The 16,939-nt window shown below is 53.6% G+C and overlaps 1 protein-coding gene across 1 annotated transcript; it reads left to right on the plus strand.

The window, feature by feature from the left end:
• Positions 1-211: 211 nt before the first annotated feature.
• On the plus strand, positions 212-10,687 carry TMEM82 (transmembrane protein 82). Its single transcript, XM_073316300.2, has 6 exons — positions 212-616; positions 700-772; positions 3,324-3,498; positions 5,311-5,719; positions 7,662-7,849; positions 8,988-10,687. The coding sequence occupies exons 1-6, from the start codon at positions 538-540 to the stop codon at positions 9,114-9,116; spliced, it is 1,053 nt and encodes a 350-aa protein (XP_073172401.1). The 5' UTR covers positions 212-537; the 3' UTR covers positions 9,117-10,687.
• Positions 10,688-16,939: the final 6,252 nt, after the last annotated feature.

A 16,939-nucleotide genomic window follows, 5' to 3' on the forward strand; every position in this document is an offset into this window, starting at 1 on the left:
ATTTGCTGCATTTTACACATGGGGAAACTGAGGCACAAGCCACAAACTAACTTGCCCAATATCACAGGCTTTGAGTTAGTAGCAGAACCAAGCACAGAACCCAGCTTTTCCCCTCCATGTTGCTACTGGGCCAGGCTGCCTTAGGCTAGCAAAACATTGCAGTGTTGGGGATGCGAAATTGGCAGGGCGAATGATTTGTGCCCAACAGAAATCTGTTCCTTGGCCGTGAACGGGGCAATGAGTGGAACTATTTCTTTAGGTGAACCCTTGTTCTGAGAACTAACTTGCCTGGCTGGGTCCCTTTAACACAGGAATTCCAGGCAACCTTGTGAAGAGCCCTTCCCACTGCTGCTGGCCTGCCCACTCCCCCGGCCCTCTCTGGCCAGCTGATTGCAGGCAGGGCTCATGGAGAATGATTTACCAGCACCCTAGCCTCCTCCTGGCGCCTCTTATCAAAAGTCTCTCTGCAGACCTTTGAGACCGTGCAGAGACCAGCTCCTCACACCTGATTCCAAGCTCCCTCAGTGCTGGTGAAAAATGCTCTCCTTTGAGTTCCTGGCCTCCTGGCTCCCTGGCTTCGCCTGGGGTTCCTCCCTGATGGACTCTCTCTTGCAAGGTGAGGCTAAAGCCCTTTACTGGGTTGCCTCTCTGGTCTTCTTGGCTTCCCCACAACCCACCCGGCTCTTTTCTCCCCTGCAGGGCTAATAGGAGCTTGTGCCGTGTCTGTCCTCTGCAGCCTGGTGAAGATTTATCTCTACATCCAGTGTCTGAAGTAAGTGGGGGAGGAATCGCTTGTCCCAACAAAAATGATTCCCTGAGCAGCTTTGATTTCCTCCAAGCACTTTCTCCCTGCCCCCAGGTCCCACCGCCCTGTGGGTTCACTTGAGATGGGCACCCAAGCTGCTTGAGTGCTACGTGGTGAAGAACGGACTCTGACGCCTGGCATTAAAACTCAGGCGGGTCGCAGCATCCTGGCCTGTAGCGTGACCGTACCAGGCTGTCTGGAATGGCTGGTTCTGTCCCCTGCTGGGCTCCTGCCAGTCCCCTGGTATCGGAGCTGCCCCTGGGCCTGGTGGAGGAAAATCTGTTTGAGTCTCTAGCTCTTTTTCCTTGGGCAGAGCCTTGGATCTGATTGCAAAGATTTACTGGCATCTGGGGCTAGACTGCCTCCTGCCTCCCTCCCCCCCCCCGCCCCACACACGCACGCTGTTTACTAGCCTATAACACAAGGGCGTGATATACTTCATGCCTTGTGTAGGCCCAGCTCACTGCACACTTCCCTCCATTCTCTTCCCGCCTCCCCCCCACCCCCAAGATCCCTGTGTGCTGCCCCCTCATCCCCTTCTACTACAGGGACTCCCTGCAATCCCCCCACTCCTCCCTCATGCCAGGGGCACAGGGTGTCCCTCTCCCCCATAAAATTGTCTCTCTTTCTGCCCTGCATGCCAGGGGCTTTCTGTACCTACATTCCCTCTCCCCCATACCCATGGCTTTGTGGGCTTCCCTTCCGTCCCCCTCCAGCCCATTATTAATTCTGGGGGTCGGCACATTAGCCTCTATGGGGAGGATGGGCAGAGCTGGGTTGGGGTGGTGTGACGCTGGATGGTATTAAGGGCTGCCCCCAATCAGCTCTTTGATCTGCAGAGGATTGCAGGCCTGGCTGAAGCTGCTGGCTCTGCAAACCAGGTGCCAGGGTCTCCATGTGCCCCGCCCCCTTCCCCCTGTTGGTTTTTCTGACCCCTCCCCCGCCCATCAGTAGGATTCTGCCCAGTGATGCCTAGAACATTCCCTGGCTTTTTGGAATTGATCAGACAGGGCGTTCCAAAGTTATTGCATTAAAGACATGCATTCAGGGCCCCTCTTGGCTTGGCCAACGTGTCAGATCAGGCGAATCCCAAAGGATCGGCTCCCTGGCTGGCCCCACAGTCCTCAGGCTGGCTCTGGGGGCCAGCAGGGCCAGATACTAACTACACTTGGGGAAAGGGGGGAAGATGGCAAAAAAGAAGTCTTTGTGCCCCACCCGGCAATGCACAGGCCACTCTTAAGGTTGCCAATTTTGGCTGGCTTTTTTCCTGGAGGTTTCATCGCATGAAATGAATCCTGGAGGCTGGGCAACCTCTGCTGGTCGAGCTGCTCAGCCCTCTCTGTGAGGACACACTAGCGCCCCTGTGGCTGGGAATTGGGTGTCTCTAGGTGGCTGTGGGGGTGCGCCCCAGAGCCCTTGCCTGCAGCACAGGGAGGGGAAAGCACCAAGCTACCCCTGCACGAAGCGGCTTTTCTATAGCAGCTGCAGCCTATTCAGCGCAGCCCCAGCTGCTTCTGGAAGGAGTCTCTTCCCTTTCGCCTTGCTCCAACCTAGGGACACCTGCCCCCCCCCCCAATGCTGCTCAGGGCAGGCCTGCCACCTCAAAAGCCAAAGGGGAACACCCCCTTCCCTGGCCCTGAACCCACCACCAGAGTGGATCCGCTCTATCCCCTGGCCAGAGCCCAGGAGATGACCTGTGAGGAACAGCTGCCGGGGAGGGGGGCTGAGACAGGGGACCTGGCGTAGGTTAAAGAGCATTGGGCTGGACAGTGAAGAGATGGGTGGGTAGTTTTGGTGGGGGAAGCGTCTGGAACTGGGTTTCTTCAGGGTTATTATTTACTTTGCGGCTGAGGGGGCCTCTTGTGTGGCCAGAATTCGAGAGTCGCTGCCCGTGAGGTGGAGCCAACCTTGGGCAGCTTCGTGTGCCTGGATCTCTTGGGTCAGTCCCGAAGACCCACAAGCCCAGCTGCTCTGTGAAAATCCCCTGCCCCTCGTTCATAAGTGTATGGCTGAGGCCTGGTGTCTTTGACTTGAGCTCCTCCCCCGCCCGAACCGGCTGCATCTCGCTGGGGCAGGATGCTCATAGCTGGCCTTTATGCATAAACTAGAGCAGACACGTGACACTTCGGGATCCTGAGCTGCTATGGTAGTTATTATTGGCTGCCTTGGATGGAGGACTTGGGGAGCAGGGGGAAGCCTCCAGGCAGGAGAGGGGCCTGGATGGACTGAAGGAGAAAGCAAGAAAAGCTGCTCTTGGTTGGAGTGATGGGGGGCAGTCGGACAGCCCCTTGGGGCTTGATCCTGCAGATGCTTTGTTTCCACTGAAGCCAATGGATGTTCCCACGCTCTGGCACTGCACGGAGGGGCGAGTTACAAGAACCTGGCTACAGGGGGTGAAGGTGGTTGAAGGTTAGCAGCCTGGGACCTGGACTTCCCCTAATGCAGCAGGAGGGAGGAATTTCCCCACGGACTGATCCTGAGCCAGCAGTGTCCTGAGCCTGTCTCTCTCTGTTCCCAGTGACCCGGACAGGCAGAAGGAGGAGGAGACCATCCGCTCCCAGTGGTCTGTACTGGATCACATCCACTTCTTTCTACTGACGTTGATCTTCACGGTGGTTGGGTATCGTGTGGCTGCTTTGGTGGTGCTGGAGTTTTCCCTCAGGGCTGTGTCTATGCTGCTGTCCCTGAATAAGGTGAGGAGTCATCTCTGAGTAAGGGCCTCTGTAATAATCGCCTGATTCTCTCTGTAGTCGTGTATGAGCCATCGTTGGGACTGGACCAGGAGGGTGGATTCCTGATGCATAGTCTAGTGCACTGTAGTAATAACTCCCAGCTCTTACAGGGCACTTTTCTTCAGTAGATCTCAAAATGCTTAATAAAGGAGATTTGTGTCATTTATTCCCATTTTACAGAAGGGGAAACCAAGGCACAGAGAGGGTAGGGACTTGCCCAAGGTCACACAGAGCCAGGAATAGAACCCAGGTCTCATGAGTCCCAGTTTAGTTCTCTATTCACTAGGCCACACTGTGCGTGGTTCTCCAACTTCCATTTGCCTGTAATATTCCTGCCCAAGGAAGCGTCCAGCCCTAGCTGATGACCTGATTACGGGTGGAGTCTATGAACACCCTGCCGCTGGCCTGAGGGAGTTGCTGCAGAGCAGTCCCTTCCAGAGCTGACTCTGATTCCTTCTCCAGACCTTGCTGCTCTGAGGACCAAGAGACTAGAGCCAGGAGTCAAACGTTGATCGGCTGAGTGGCAGCCTAGGACAGTGCTTTTCAAACTGCAGGTCTCGACCCAGGAATGGAAGACGCTGGGTCGCGGCAGCTCTGGTCAGCACCGTCAACCGGGCTGTTAAAAGTCCCGTCGGCAGTGCTGCCTGGCTAAGGGAGGCTAGTCCCTACTTGTTCTGACACCACGCTGCACCCCGGAAGCGGCCAGCAGCAGATCCGGCTCCTAGGCGGGGGGGCATGGGGCTCCGTGCGCTGCCCCTGCCTCGAGCACTGGCTCCAACTGGCCAATGGTAGCTGGCGGGGGCGGTGCCTGCTGCTGGCTGCTTCCAGGGCACAGTGCGGTCCGCAGTGCCAGGGCAGGCAGGAAGCCTGCCTCTGCACCCCAGATGCGCCACTGACTGGGAGCTGCCAGAGGTAAGCCTGTCCCCCTGCCCCATCCCTGAGCCCACACTCAAACCTGGAGCCCCCTCCTGCACACCAATCCCCTCAACCCTGGCCCCAGCCCAGAGCCCTGACCCCCTCCCACACCCCGACTCCCAGCCCTGAGCCCCTCCAAACCTAGAGACCCCCTCCTGCACCCCAAACCCCTCATCCTTGGCCCCAGCCCAGAGCCCTGACCCCCTCCCACACCCAAAACCCCTCATCCCCAGCTCCAATTTTCTTCAACTGGGTTGACAGAAAAAAAGTTTGAAAACCACTGGCCTAGGGTACCAGCCACTGGCCCACCCTTCCTGGGCAGAGTCAGATGACACATGATTAGAAGCAAGTGTAGGCTCAGAGGTTTTGCACACCAGACCATCCCTTGTCTGGGCTGCTGTGGGATGGGAGAACCTACCAGGGTCTGCAGCTCACGAAACCTCAAGGCATGTATGTAATGTATGGCCCCAGGCCACCAGGGGTTGGGGGTGGAGGGCAGGCGAGGGGATGTTGTGCCGGACATTCGAAGGCAACAGAGAACAAAGGCGCCGCCTGCATTGGGGCAGTCCCTTAGCTAAGGCGGGGGGAGGTGGAGCTGAAGGAGCAGGGTTCTAGTCCCCGTGCTGCACCATGTGCACCATACTGGGCCGTCTCGTTACACCACCATTATCTTGGCTGTGCTGTAACATTACCTGCCCCATGTTGGCGGCTGCTCTCTGATGTCTTGAGTGGTTTCCATTTGCTGTGCTGGGGAATTAGACCAGCCACTGAATCCTAGCCTCCGTCTCGAGGAACACGTCCCGCTGCCCTACGGGCATGTAGCGAGCGTGCTGCATCTCCAGTGCTCCGCTTCCGCAGGGGGCGCACAGCAGCCAGCTGTACCTGCTGTGCCAGTACTCCCTGGGGTGCGGCATCTCCTGCAGCCTCAGCTACCTCCTGGAGGGGGCTTCCCACCGCAGCTGCAACCTGACCCTCAGCTTGGGCCTGGCCGGCCTGATCACCTGCTACGTCTGGAGGCTGGCCCGGCACGTCTGCACCATGTACGAGCTCCACAGCAAGGAGCGCTACTGCGGAGTCTGCATCTTCCTGCTGACCACCTGGCACGGCATCCCCACTCTGCTCTGCAACGCCCTCAAGATCACCTTCGTGGTGGCTGACCTGGCCGCTGTCGCGCTGATCAACAGGGATTTCCTCACCACCTCGGAGGCCATACGCTTCTGGACGCCGCTCACCATCTGCTACACCCTGCTGGTCATCTACATGCAAGGTGAGGTCCCCGTGGCCACTAAGAAACCAGCTGAGCTCTTTCCTGGCCAGAAGGCTCCCAAGGGCCCTTGGGATTTTTGGCAAGGGGCTTTGTTTTGCGCACTTCCAGGCATGACGGAGGAACCCCCTGGTCTTATTCATGAGAACTAACTGTTCATAATGGGACCTTTAAAACGGAGAGCTCCCAATGAGCAAGTCATAGAATCATAGAATATCAGGGTTGGAAGGGACCTCAGGAGGTCATCTAGTCCAACCCCCTGCTCAAAAGCAGGACCCATCCCCAGTTAAATCATCCCAGCCAAGGCTTTGTCAAGCCTGACCTTAAAAACTTCTAAGGAAGGAGATTCCACCACCTCCCTAGGTAACGCATTCCAGTGTTTCACCACCCTCTTAGTGAAAAAGTTTTTCCTAATATCCAACCTAAACCTCTCCCACTGCAACTTGAGACCATTACTCCTTGTCCTGTCCTCTTCCACCACTGAGAATAGTCTAGAACCATCCTCTCTGGAACTACCTCTCAGGTAGTTGAAAGCAGCTATCAAATCCCCCCTCATTCTTCTCTTCTGCAGACTAAACAATCCCAGTTCCCTCAGCCTCTCCTCATAACTCATGTGTTCCAGAACCCTAATAATTTTTGTTGCCCTTCGCTGGACTCTCTCCAATTTATCCATATCCTTCCTGTAGTGTGGGGCCCAAAACTGGACACAGTACTCCAGATGAGGCCTCACCAATGTCGAATAGAGGGGGACGATCACGTCCCTCGATCTGCTCACTATGCCCCTACTTATACATCCCAGGCTTCGTGCATTTGTATATAGGCACTTGAGGTAACCTGCTGATTGCCCCTCTTTCTCAGTATGAGGCAGGAGCCCTCCCCTCTCACGCGCTCCTGCTCGTGCCTCCTCCCGGTATCCCACTTGCCCACTTACCTCAGGGCTTTGGTCTCCTTCCCCCGGTGAACCTAGTTTAAAGCCCTCTTCACTAGTCCAGCTGTTGGATGCAGGACAAGGGGCCAAGCTGCCCACAAGGGTATGATCAGCCAATGGGAGCTTGTTCTGATGATGTGGCGCTTCTGTTTTGCCCTTTGTTGGTGGAGCGAGTGTGGTGGGCATGAATGTCTGGAACCAGAATGGGACCGAATTCTCTCCTGCTGCTTGTGTAGTTTCGGTAGCGCTCAGGCATGTTTCTCTCTCATTCTTAACCTCAGCATTTAGCTTTGCCTTTGCAATGAAGCACAGTCCCGGGAACTGTTCCCACCACCTTGATCCACAGATTATAAATCCAGAAGGGACCACTGTGATCCTCTCTTCTGACCTCCTGCATAGCACAGGTCGTAGAAATCCAATGCCTACAGTCCATTCTCCAATTTCTGCCAAGGGCAGAGATCTGGACTGTCCTGGGCAGCAGCTCAGGAGCATGGCTTCCTGCAGCCCCTCCCTGGGGACAGAACAGATGCCAGTTTTTCTCTCCCATGGCTGCAATGTGGCTGCAAAGCTCCTGGTGTCACAAAGGGTGTGTCTATGCTGGAGCCACAGGGGCAGTTTCCACCTTAGGTAGAGAGACTGGCATGAGATGTGGCCGAGCTTGCATACAAAACTAGCAGCGGAGCTGTGGCGGTGATGGGCTAGTCACCCTGAGAACCTGCCTGCCTGGGACCCTTGGTACATACTTCAGGTGTCTAGCCCAGCCCACCACTCGTGCTGCTGCAGCTACTCTTCTGTTCTTAGCACGCTAGTTTGACCAAAGCTAGTGCAGATGTGTCTACCCAAGCTGGGAGTTACACCTCCAGCGTAGCTGTACCCAGTGTCTTTGGAAGGGACCATTTCTAAGCCATTTTCCTGGCCATAGCAGCCCCATGGCGTGGCTGAAGCTGCTGCCCAAGCCCAAAGGGAGGGTAGGAAATGGTTCATGCCGTGACTGTGGGATGGCTTTGTTCCTGGCAGAGGAGCAGAGGCATAACCCCAGCGAGCAGATGGTCTATCAGACGGTGTTTGTGAGGATGGGAGGCCTCCTCATCCTCCTAATGACAGTCGGCCGGTGGATGGACATCATGAACATCTTCATCTCGCTGGTGGGTGAGATCTGGTGCCTGGTTCGGGCAGGGATCATGCTGGACATCTGCCGGGCTCAGGTGAGACTGCCCACTGTGACAGGATCAGGCCAGATGGCTACAGGAAAGTGATAGAAGGCAGATATATTAGCCCCAGGTTAAGTAGGTCCCTTTTCCCTGGTTAAGGTAACAGGGAAGGGTTTTTTTTTGTTTTTTTTTTTTTTACATGATACCATTATGATTTATTATATACTTTGTTACAGGGTCAGGCCAGATGGCTACAGGAGAGTAATAGAAGGCAGATATATTAGCCCCAGGTTAAGTAGGTCCCTTTTCCCTGGTTAAGGTAACAGGGAAGGTTCCAGAACAATCGGGAAGCTTCTGGAAACAAGACAGGCTGATTAGAACACCTGCAGAGAATCAATTAAGACAGGCTAATCAGGGCGCCTGGGTTTAAAAAGGAGCTCACTTCAGTTTGTGGCACGTGTGTGAGGAGCTGGGAGCAAGAGGAACTAGGAGCTGAAAGTGAGAATGTGGACTGTTGGAGGACTGAGGAGTACAAGCATCAGCAGACACCAGGAGGAAGGTCCTGTGGTGAGGATAAAGAAGGTGTTGGGAGGAGGCCATGGGGAAGTAGCCCAGGGAGTTGTAGCTGTCGCATAGGGCCCTGGGCTGGAACCCGGAGTAGAGGGTGGGCCCGGGTTCCCCCCAAACCTCCCAACTCCTGGTCAGACACAGGAGGAGTTGACCTGGGTGGGGGAGGAATTGTGGGAGTGCGGGGAGAGGAGAAGTATGTTAAGCACAGCGGGTCAACAGGAACCCGGATGGGTAGCTAAGGAGTTGCCACAGAGGCAGGAGGATGAAGCCAGCCACCAGTTGCAATGGAGCAAATGAGAACATCCTGTGCACAGCGCAAGGGCCCAGTTCTCTGTGGTGGAATGACTCTGACGCCAGCAGAGACCTGGGCCCCAAGTGTGGGAGGGAGACAGGTAGCAGCTCCTCAGGGCCCTCCTGTCTGGGGAGTGGGCCAAGGCTGTGCAGCCCAGTGAGAGCCCAAGAGAGCTCCTGTGTCCTCTTGGCTATGGGACCCAGGTAGCTGCCCGTTAGCTTATCCCTGATGCTCCTCGGGCAGGCTGCGGGTGCAGATTCTTGGCCGGAGAGGCTGTTCACTGTCTAATATTTGTGTGGTGGTCGGGGATGGGGTTTTCCTTCTCTGCAGGATTTTTCTCAAAGGTTCCCAGAACCCGGTTCCAGTTCCAGGCAGCCCCAGCCTAGGCCTGAGGCCCTTGGCAGAAAATCCAGCTCAGTGACCAAGTCCTCAAGTGGAGGGGCCGGAGCCGAGAGATGAGGAAGGGGCTGCCGTGTTCCAGCGATGGCAAGAAAGGCAAAGCCCCAGCAACCAGGACTGAAATGTGACATTTTAAGCTTCAGGCCGTGCCAACTGAAGCGGCTTAATTCACATGCCATATGTGCTCCAGATACTAACCAGATTCGGGGGCGATCTGCTGAGGACATGATCAAATGGACGGTTGTTAACCTGGGACGGTGCAAACTACCTAGATGACTCTTTGCTCCCCGCACCCCAAACACACTGTGGTTGGTCGATGTGCCCCAGTCCCTGGAAATGGGGAGGCCCCCAGTCGCCCTCCGCATCGCATACTGGCGAATGGGAAACCATTCCCCCCCACCCCTGGTGTTTAAAGGTTTCACTTTCCCTGCTGGCTCTTTCCAGATCGTCTCTAGCCTGCCCCACCCAGAACCTCTCGTCCGCTAGCGATCCCAGCCTCTCCAGGTGCCTGAGCTTGCTGCGCTCGTCTCAGGAGCCAGCTGTCCCTGGATCAACCCCAAAGCCAAGTTTCTTGCCCATTGAACCAGTGCATGAGGCCAGTGATGGAGGTGGGTGGAGGGCAAGAGGCCATGGTGGACAGGAGGGCTAGGAGGAGCTTGGTCCAAGCCAGACCCGGCTGCTGCCATCTGCTTTTTTGGTGGCCAGCTGGATCTAGGCACAGGTGTCCCTATTGCCTGACACACAATCCCCATCGGCCCCCTGCTCAGCCTCTGCTAGCGAGTGAATGGGCATGGACCTTGCTCTCTTCCTGGAGGCTGTCCCTTCAAGTCAAGGCTGAGGCCCCTCGGCAGGGTAGCAGGGGAGACAAGTTGGGGGATGGAGGTCCAGGTCCAGGCCTGTTAATTCAGCACCTACACACTCATTGTAAAGAATTCACTCCTAATTCATTGCCAAGGGAATACCCCTCCACACTGGGTGTTGATGCAGGTGGGGGCTCCCTCTCATTTCACAGCAGCAGGCCAGCCCTACCCACCATGTGTACCTCCTCAGCGTCCCTCTGCACCAGGGGCTGGGGTGTCACTCAGTACCCCTAAGCATCTAACTGTCCTGGGGGCGCAGAGCCATTCCTCTGTAGCCCGTTCCACAGGGGCTCTGAAGGGGATGAGCCTGCAGCTGGGCTGGATGTTTGGATAGCACGGGCTGGCTCAGCTGGACTGGATCTCTGAATTCTGCTTTTGGGTGAGACTGGAGCTGACCTTGAAGTTCAGCAGCCCATGAGGGGACTGTCCGGACCTGCTGCTCCAGGCTTGTCTCATCCCCCTTGGCCATGTGTTTGCTCTGTCCATTCAGGCTCTGTCTGACCTTGCACTAGCCTCTCCTTCACAACCCTTGGTCCACCTCCTCCGGCACAGTGATTGCAATGAGCGACTGGGCTGGGCTCCAGACACGTCCCATCATGAGACATGAGGAGCCGTGCGCATCCACTTCCGGTCTAGTGAGTTTTAAGCGGAAGAGGGGAATCTGTGGACGCTTGTGCTGTCAGTCGTATGACCATACGAGAGAATAAAGTGTATAAAATACGCTGAGCTGGAGGGTGGGTGGCAAGAGCCCCTTCACCTTTCATTACTGCGCTTCTGACTGTTTATCATTGTCGTCTGTGGGTCCTGACCTGATCAGTGACAAGCGAGGTGCCAGGAAATGTTTGGAGCTATGTGGCCTGATGTGCTTCAATCTTCTTTTCCCCTCCCCTCCCCCCCACGTCAGCCTGCCCCCGACGTGCCCTCCTCTGATGGGCATTTGTATCTTTGCTTTGGCCTATCCAGCCAAGTAAGATCATGGGTGAAGGTAATATCATAGGCCAGTCCAACCTGCCAGTTCTTGGGCTCCTACCTTCCACATCAGTCATGGGTCCTGCAGAACCATTTCCACTCCTATCATGGACCCTGCTGCCACCTGGTATAAACCAGGACCAGAGAGGGGAACGGACTCTTGTAGCAGGCAGCTGAGTAGCCAGTGCTAGCAAGCCTGGCCTGACTGATGGGTCTCATGTTGCACTGCCTGCCTTGGTGAGATGGGGGCTCCAGGCCATGTGGGGGTTGTGAAATTTTGTGGGTGCTGAAGGGCTCCTGCTCCTTGGCTGAAAGGGCTATGGTGATTTTATTTTAACCCAAGCCAGCATGATTTGCTCATTTTACACACACATGCCCCGCCCCAGTTCAAAGCCTGGCTGCATCATGTTTCTCCAGCAGGGACCAAGTAACAGGGAGATTTTGGCCCTAAAACCTTCCGGCTGGGATTTCAGTGCTCTTCACCAGCCCACGGGAGGGGGTGGTACTGGCCTCGTTGCAGGTGGGAACACTGAGGCGCACAGAGTGTGTGGCCTTACCAAGAGTCGGGGGCAGAGCTTGGAACTGGGCTCTGGGCTCCTGCCTCCTAAGATTGTACCTTAGCCCCGTGCCCCCCTTCCTGTCCCCGGAAGGGTACAGTCACAATGCCTAAGGAAGCATGCGTCAATTCAAGGGCCTGAGCTGCAAGGCATAGCCCCACTCAGCCTCCCGAGCCTGTAAAATCCAGGGTAAAAACTTACCTCCCCCTCTGTTCAATGCACCATTCACAGTTGCTAAGTTAGGCTGCGTGCAGGGCCAGCCACGGCGGGGTCACACGATGCATGGCCCATGTACCCGCAGAATCACAACTTGCATTTTACAGCTGGGGCAGCAGCTTGCCCCAGGCCACACAAGGCAAAGGCAGCAGTGAAACCCAGAGGCCTGTTACAGGCTTTAGCTGCAGGACCATCTTCCCTTTCAAAGCCCCCTTCTCCTGGAACAACTTGCCCTGATGTGGATCCATGCCCTGCCGACAGCTCTGCACCCCCAGTGCCCCCCTCCCCCTTTGTGCTCGTGGCCAGGTAGAAGAAGGAGAGGGAGGATGCCCATGGGCAGAGGCAGATGCGCCCAGCAGGGGGTAGCAGAAAAGACTGAGTGGCGCTGAGGAGGGGGCGCAGTAGCCGGGGGGCTTGTAACAGGGAGGGGAGCTTGTGGATTGTAAAGTGCTATCACCCCATGGTATCAGCACCTCCCCAGTCACTACTGCATCCCCCTGGCCCACTTCCTGCAGCCACCCAGCTACTGAGGTCCCCATCAGTGACTGCATCTCTGATGGGCACCCCACTTCCAGTGGGGTTCTGAGCACTGGCTGGCCAGGAGGCAGCCCCTGGCTCTGATTGCTGGGATCAGCTGGTTCTCCAGCAAATGCAGAGTAGGGATATAGGCCAACCAGCCGGCCACAGGGTGTCACTGTTTGCTATCCCAGCAAAGGGCTGAGTCAGCAGCTGCTGGCTGGGAATGAACCTGGGCGTGACCAGAACTGAGCTGGATTTGCTGTCAAGTTGTCCTTCGGCACCAAGGTGCCTGATGCCAATGCAGCGTGGCAGTGCAGGCCCTGGGGGGCTCTCAGACAGGTCTATGGTGCTGTCAGCCCAGCCCACCTCTGCTGCTGATCCCCCTCGGCCTGCATCAGCTTGTCGCATCAGCCCCCTGACAGCAGCATCTGGCCAGCTGCAGAGGGGGTGGGCTGAGGATCCTCCTCATCATGATGAAGAGCAGCATTTGCAGCGATGCCCACTCAGCCTCCGAAAGCCATTGGGAGAGGGGGGGCACCTTGGGAAATTCAGGAATCGTGCCCAGCTCTCTTCCTGGGCACTGACAGCTCGCCCCATGTCCCCCGGGGGCTGGCAGGAATCCCTGCTCGAACACCGAAGAGCAGGCATCCCAGGCGCTCCTCCAGGGCCTGTACCTACCTGCTGCAGAACAGTGCCCTGCCAGCGTAATGCTGATGGCAACATTCCTTCACCAGCCCGCACCCTGCCTGGACTTGTGCCTGCACACGAAGGCGCAGGCTGGTGGATGAAAGGCCTTAAAGGAGGCTACTGTCATTATGACGGAAATGGCTTTGCTTTTATGTTCTTGTCAACATTTGACTTTATATCCCCTGCCAGCTCACAGGGCAATACTAGTCCAGTGCACATGCACGGCATCTCACATCTTTAGCCCTGTCTTACTGATGGGGAAATTGAGGCACAAAGCAATGACATGACTTGCCCAAGTTCACACAAGGAGCCTGTGGCATAGCTGGGGAAAGAATCCAGGTCTCCTATATGCCAGTCTGCTGTTCTGACTCCTAGACTGACTGGTAACATGCAATGTCTTTTTTCTAACATACCTGGACTGAGGAGGTGTGACTGGATCTGGACCAGACTCCAGGAGCAATCTAACACTGAATCAGGGTGAGGGGTTGCATTTGGATCTAAAGAAGCCAAAAATCTTCCAAGCTCATCTCATGAAATTTCAGCCCAGACAGGCAGAAAATGTCATAAGAGACACTGAAGTCAATATTGCAAGATTTGTGCCACCCTGACTGGTGGGGCTCTTGGGAGATACACTGTCCTACTGGGATTTCTGCCATCTTGGGACAAAGGCACTGAGAACGACAGCACCTGACCTGTAGCAGTAAAACAGACCCCCTCCTGCTTCTGGGTCAAACCTGAATGCAATGCCATAGGGTCAGAGCCAGGGACTTGATTCCATAAGCTCCAGCATACCCTGACACACCAAGTGGTTTGGCATGAAGTTTCCAGTCCATTACGGCTTTTTTAAAGGCAAGATGAGAGATGTTTGGTAACCCATTGTCCCTTTAAGAATTGCAAGGGTCATGTGATTGTCAGGAGTAGCCACATGACCCTTTGAGGCCCATAAAAATGAGACCCTGAGCTACTTTAAGAGGCCTGGTGGGTCCTGCAGTGTAGAAAAGACTGCAATTGTGCTGGTGCAGAGGGGTGAGAAATGTTGCTTTACTTATCAGCATGGTTAGTGGAGCTGGATGAAAAATGGGGGATGGATAAGTTTGCTTTGTGGCAGGAAGTTGAATACCAAAAATTATGGCCAAAATCCAAAATATTTTGGTTTTTAGAAATGTTGCCCCATGGCTGTTGTAGGTCAAGTGCCTAATGCTCCTATTTGCCTCTATACACTAGGTTCCCTGGTTGGACTTTGTTTCCCATGATACACCCTTGCCTCCCCTCTTGGAGAGGTCATCTAGTGTGTCATGGGGAGTCCCTGGTGCATCATGGGAGATGTAGTTCATCCAGGAGCCTGGCCCATAGTGGAGAATAGAGATATGAGCCAACAGAACTACAAGTCCCATGAGGCACTAGCACTGCCCAATTGAAATGTTTCTGGGTTTGTCCAAAATATTTTGGTAGTGGGGTGGTCAGTTTTTATTTTTTTCCAAAAACATCAATTTTTTTCTGTGGAAAACAGACACCTTTCGTGAAAAATTTGTTTGTTGAAATAACCATTTTGGTGGTGTAATTTTCAAAAAGCCCGAATGGTTGGTTCTCGATATACGTTCCCCATAAGCAAAAGTGATATACCTGTTGTTTAGTATGTAAGTAGCTATTGTCCAAACTGTCTGGTTGAGCCAATCTCTGTTTTAATATAGTACCAGATGGGAGGATTAAACAGAATCAGACTTGAAAGCTATTCATGTCTAAAACCAGAGATGGACCCCAAACCAAAACATCAGTTCACAACAGTGACAGAGCTCAGTGGGCAAGGTTCCCCTGTTCTTTGCAAACAACTCTCACCTCAGACCTGACCAACGCACTACACCAAACACATGTCCTGCAGGGTATTTATCCAAAGGGTAACATGTAAGGTGTCTACAGAAAGCTTGTAATTTAGCAAGACTCAGGATCGTTGAGAAATGTGTGTATGGGTAACACTCAAGAAATAATGTAACAATGTTGAAAGTCTGCTTTATGGTCTTGGATGTAAAAGTTAGTCACCAAGGGTTAATGTGTCGTGATGATGGCCCATTCAAGCAGGAGGGAGCTCCACCCTTGCTGGTTAGCTGGTGATGTAATGCAAAGCTCTGATGTCTATAATTGCTCCATCCCAAGGCTATCCAAGAACTGCAAACAATCACAACCACTTGGAGCCACTCCCACAGGACCGGTTTCAGAGTAGCAGCTGTGTTAGTCTGTATTCGCAAAAAGAAAAGGAGGACTTGTGGCACCTTCGAGACTAACCAATTTATTTGAGCATAAGCTTTTGTGAGCTACAGCTCACTTCATCGGATGCATTCAGTGGAAAATACAGTGGGGAGATTACAACAGGCAGGGGATCGCCCAGTCTCAGAAAGAACCAAAAGACTTAACCCAAAGTTGGGAGAGGTCCTCTGTCTCCGGTCACTGAGGAGACATCTGGAGGAGAGTGGGTTTGGATTCTGGGTCCTGTAAAGCCAACCAGCTGGTTCAGCAACAGACTGAACTTTGGGGTTTGGGAGGAACCTACTTTATTGGTGAGCGTTGGCCCTAGTTTGTGTCTTCTGACTTTGTTTTGTATCGTAACCACTTGTTTCCAGGTGAATCTCTTGTCACTTTTAAATAAAACTACTTCAGTTTTATTGGAAATCCTCGCAAGTCCTGGGTGTTATACAGGAGCGGTGGTTTAAAGTAAAACCGTGGTATGCTGCTCCTTGGGGGCAGAGGATTTGGGAGTTCTGTCAGTAGCCAGTGTCAGGGGCTGGCTCTCACAGGGGAATGTTTCAAAGGAACTTGGAGATTAGGCTGAACCCATCGTTAACCTGCAAGGCAAAGACAGGGCTGGTGTAGCCCAGAGGGGAGTGCGTGAGTGGTTAACAGCTAGCCACCAAGAACAAGGCTACCTCTCTTGCAGTTCTGGGGACCCTGAGAACCGTCACAGGCTCAGTACGCTGGAAGGATGGCCCTTGTGGGTCAGGAACTAGCCTGGGACTTAAGACGTGGTGTGACAGTACCCCCCATAAGGATTTATGGAAATATACTTAAGAATGTATATATAACATAACTAGAATGTGTTTTATGCTACATATGCCATGTAACATATCTCTGTAAAGGTTATGATCTACTGATTCTATTAATCCTATTTGTGTGTATGTATCATTTTTGTATTCAAAATTATGGATATTGGCTGCTCACTTGTTTGATTCTGAGTAGGTTTTAGTGAAGCCATTGGTCAACTTCCTGAGAAAAGGCTATTCTCAGTAAGTGCCCATCAAGAAGCGCTTAAACCATCAATAAACTTGGAGATGCCAATCCACATCTGGGCTTTCCCAGGAATGTGGCTTGGCTGGTAAGGAACTCAGTCACACATGGACATGTGACTTGCCCAAGTGACTCCAAAACTCCATTTTGCAGCTGGACTTTGCATAGGAGAGAGGAGGGGGTCTCCACCCACAAGAGAAAGTCTATTTAAACCCCTAGGAGACCCCTCCATTTTGTCTTCAGCTGGCTAAAGAGAGAGCCTCTCCACCCCCAAAGATACCTGAAAGAAACTGGAACAAAGGACAGTAACTACAGGGGGTGTGAGTGAGTGCTGGACCCAGACTAGAAGGAGACTAGTCTGTAAAAGAAAACTGACTGGAACTGGTGAGGTTTTTATCTGTATTCAGTATGATTACTGTACTAGACATAGACTGGTGTGTTTTATTTTATTTTACTTGTTAATTCACTTTGTTCTGTCTGTTACTACTTGGAACCACTTAAATCCTACTGTCTGTATTTAATAAAATCACTTTTTACTTATTAATTAACCCAGAGTATGTATTAATACTGGGGGGGGGGGGGGGACAAACAGCTGTGCATACCTTTCTATCAGTGTTATAGAGGGCGAACAATTAATGCGTTTACCTTGTATAAGCTTTATATGGGGTAAAACGGATTTATTTAGGGTTTGGACCCCATTGGGAGTTGGGCATCTGAGTGGCAAGGACAGGAATACTTCCTAAGTTTCTTTCAATTACGCCTACAGCTGTTAAGGGACGTGGTTCAGACCTGGGTCTGG

Source organism: Lepidochelys kempii, chromosome 18 (assembly GCF_965140285.1).
Source record: "Lepidochelys kempii isolate rLepKem1 chromosome 18, rLepKem1.hap1, whole genome shotgun sequence".
NCBI lineage: Eukaryota > Metazoa > Chordata > Testudines > Cheloniidae > Lepidochelys > Lepidochelys kempii.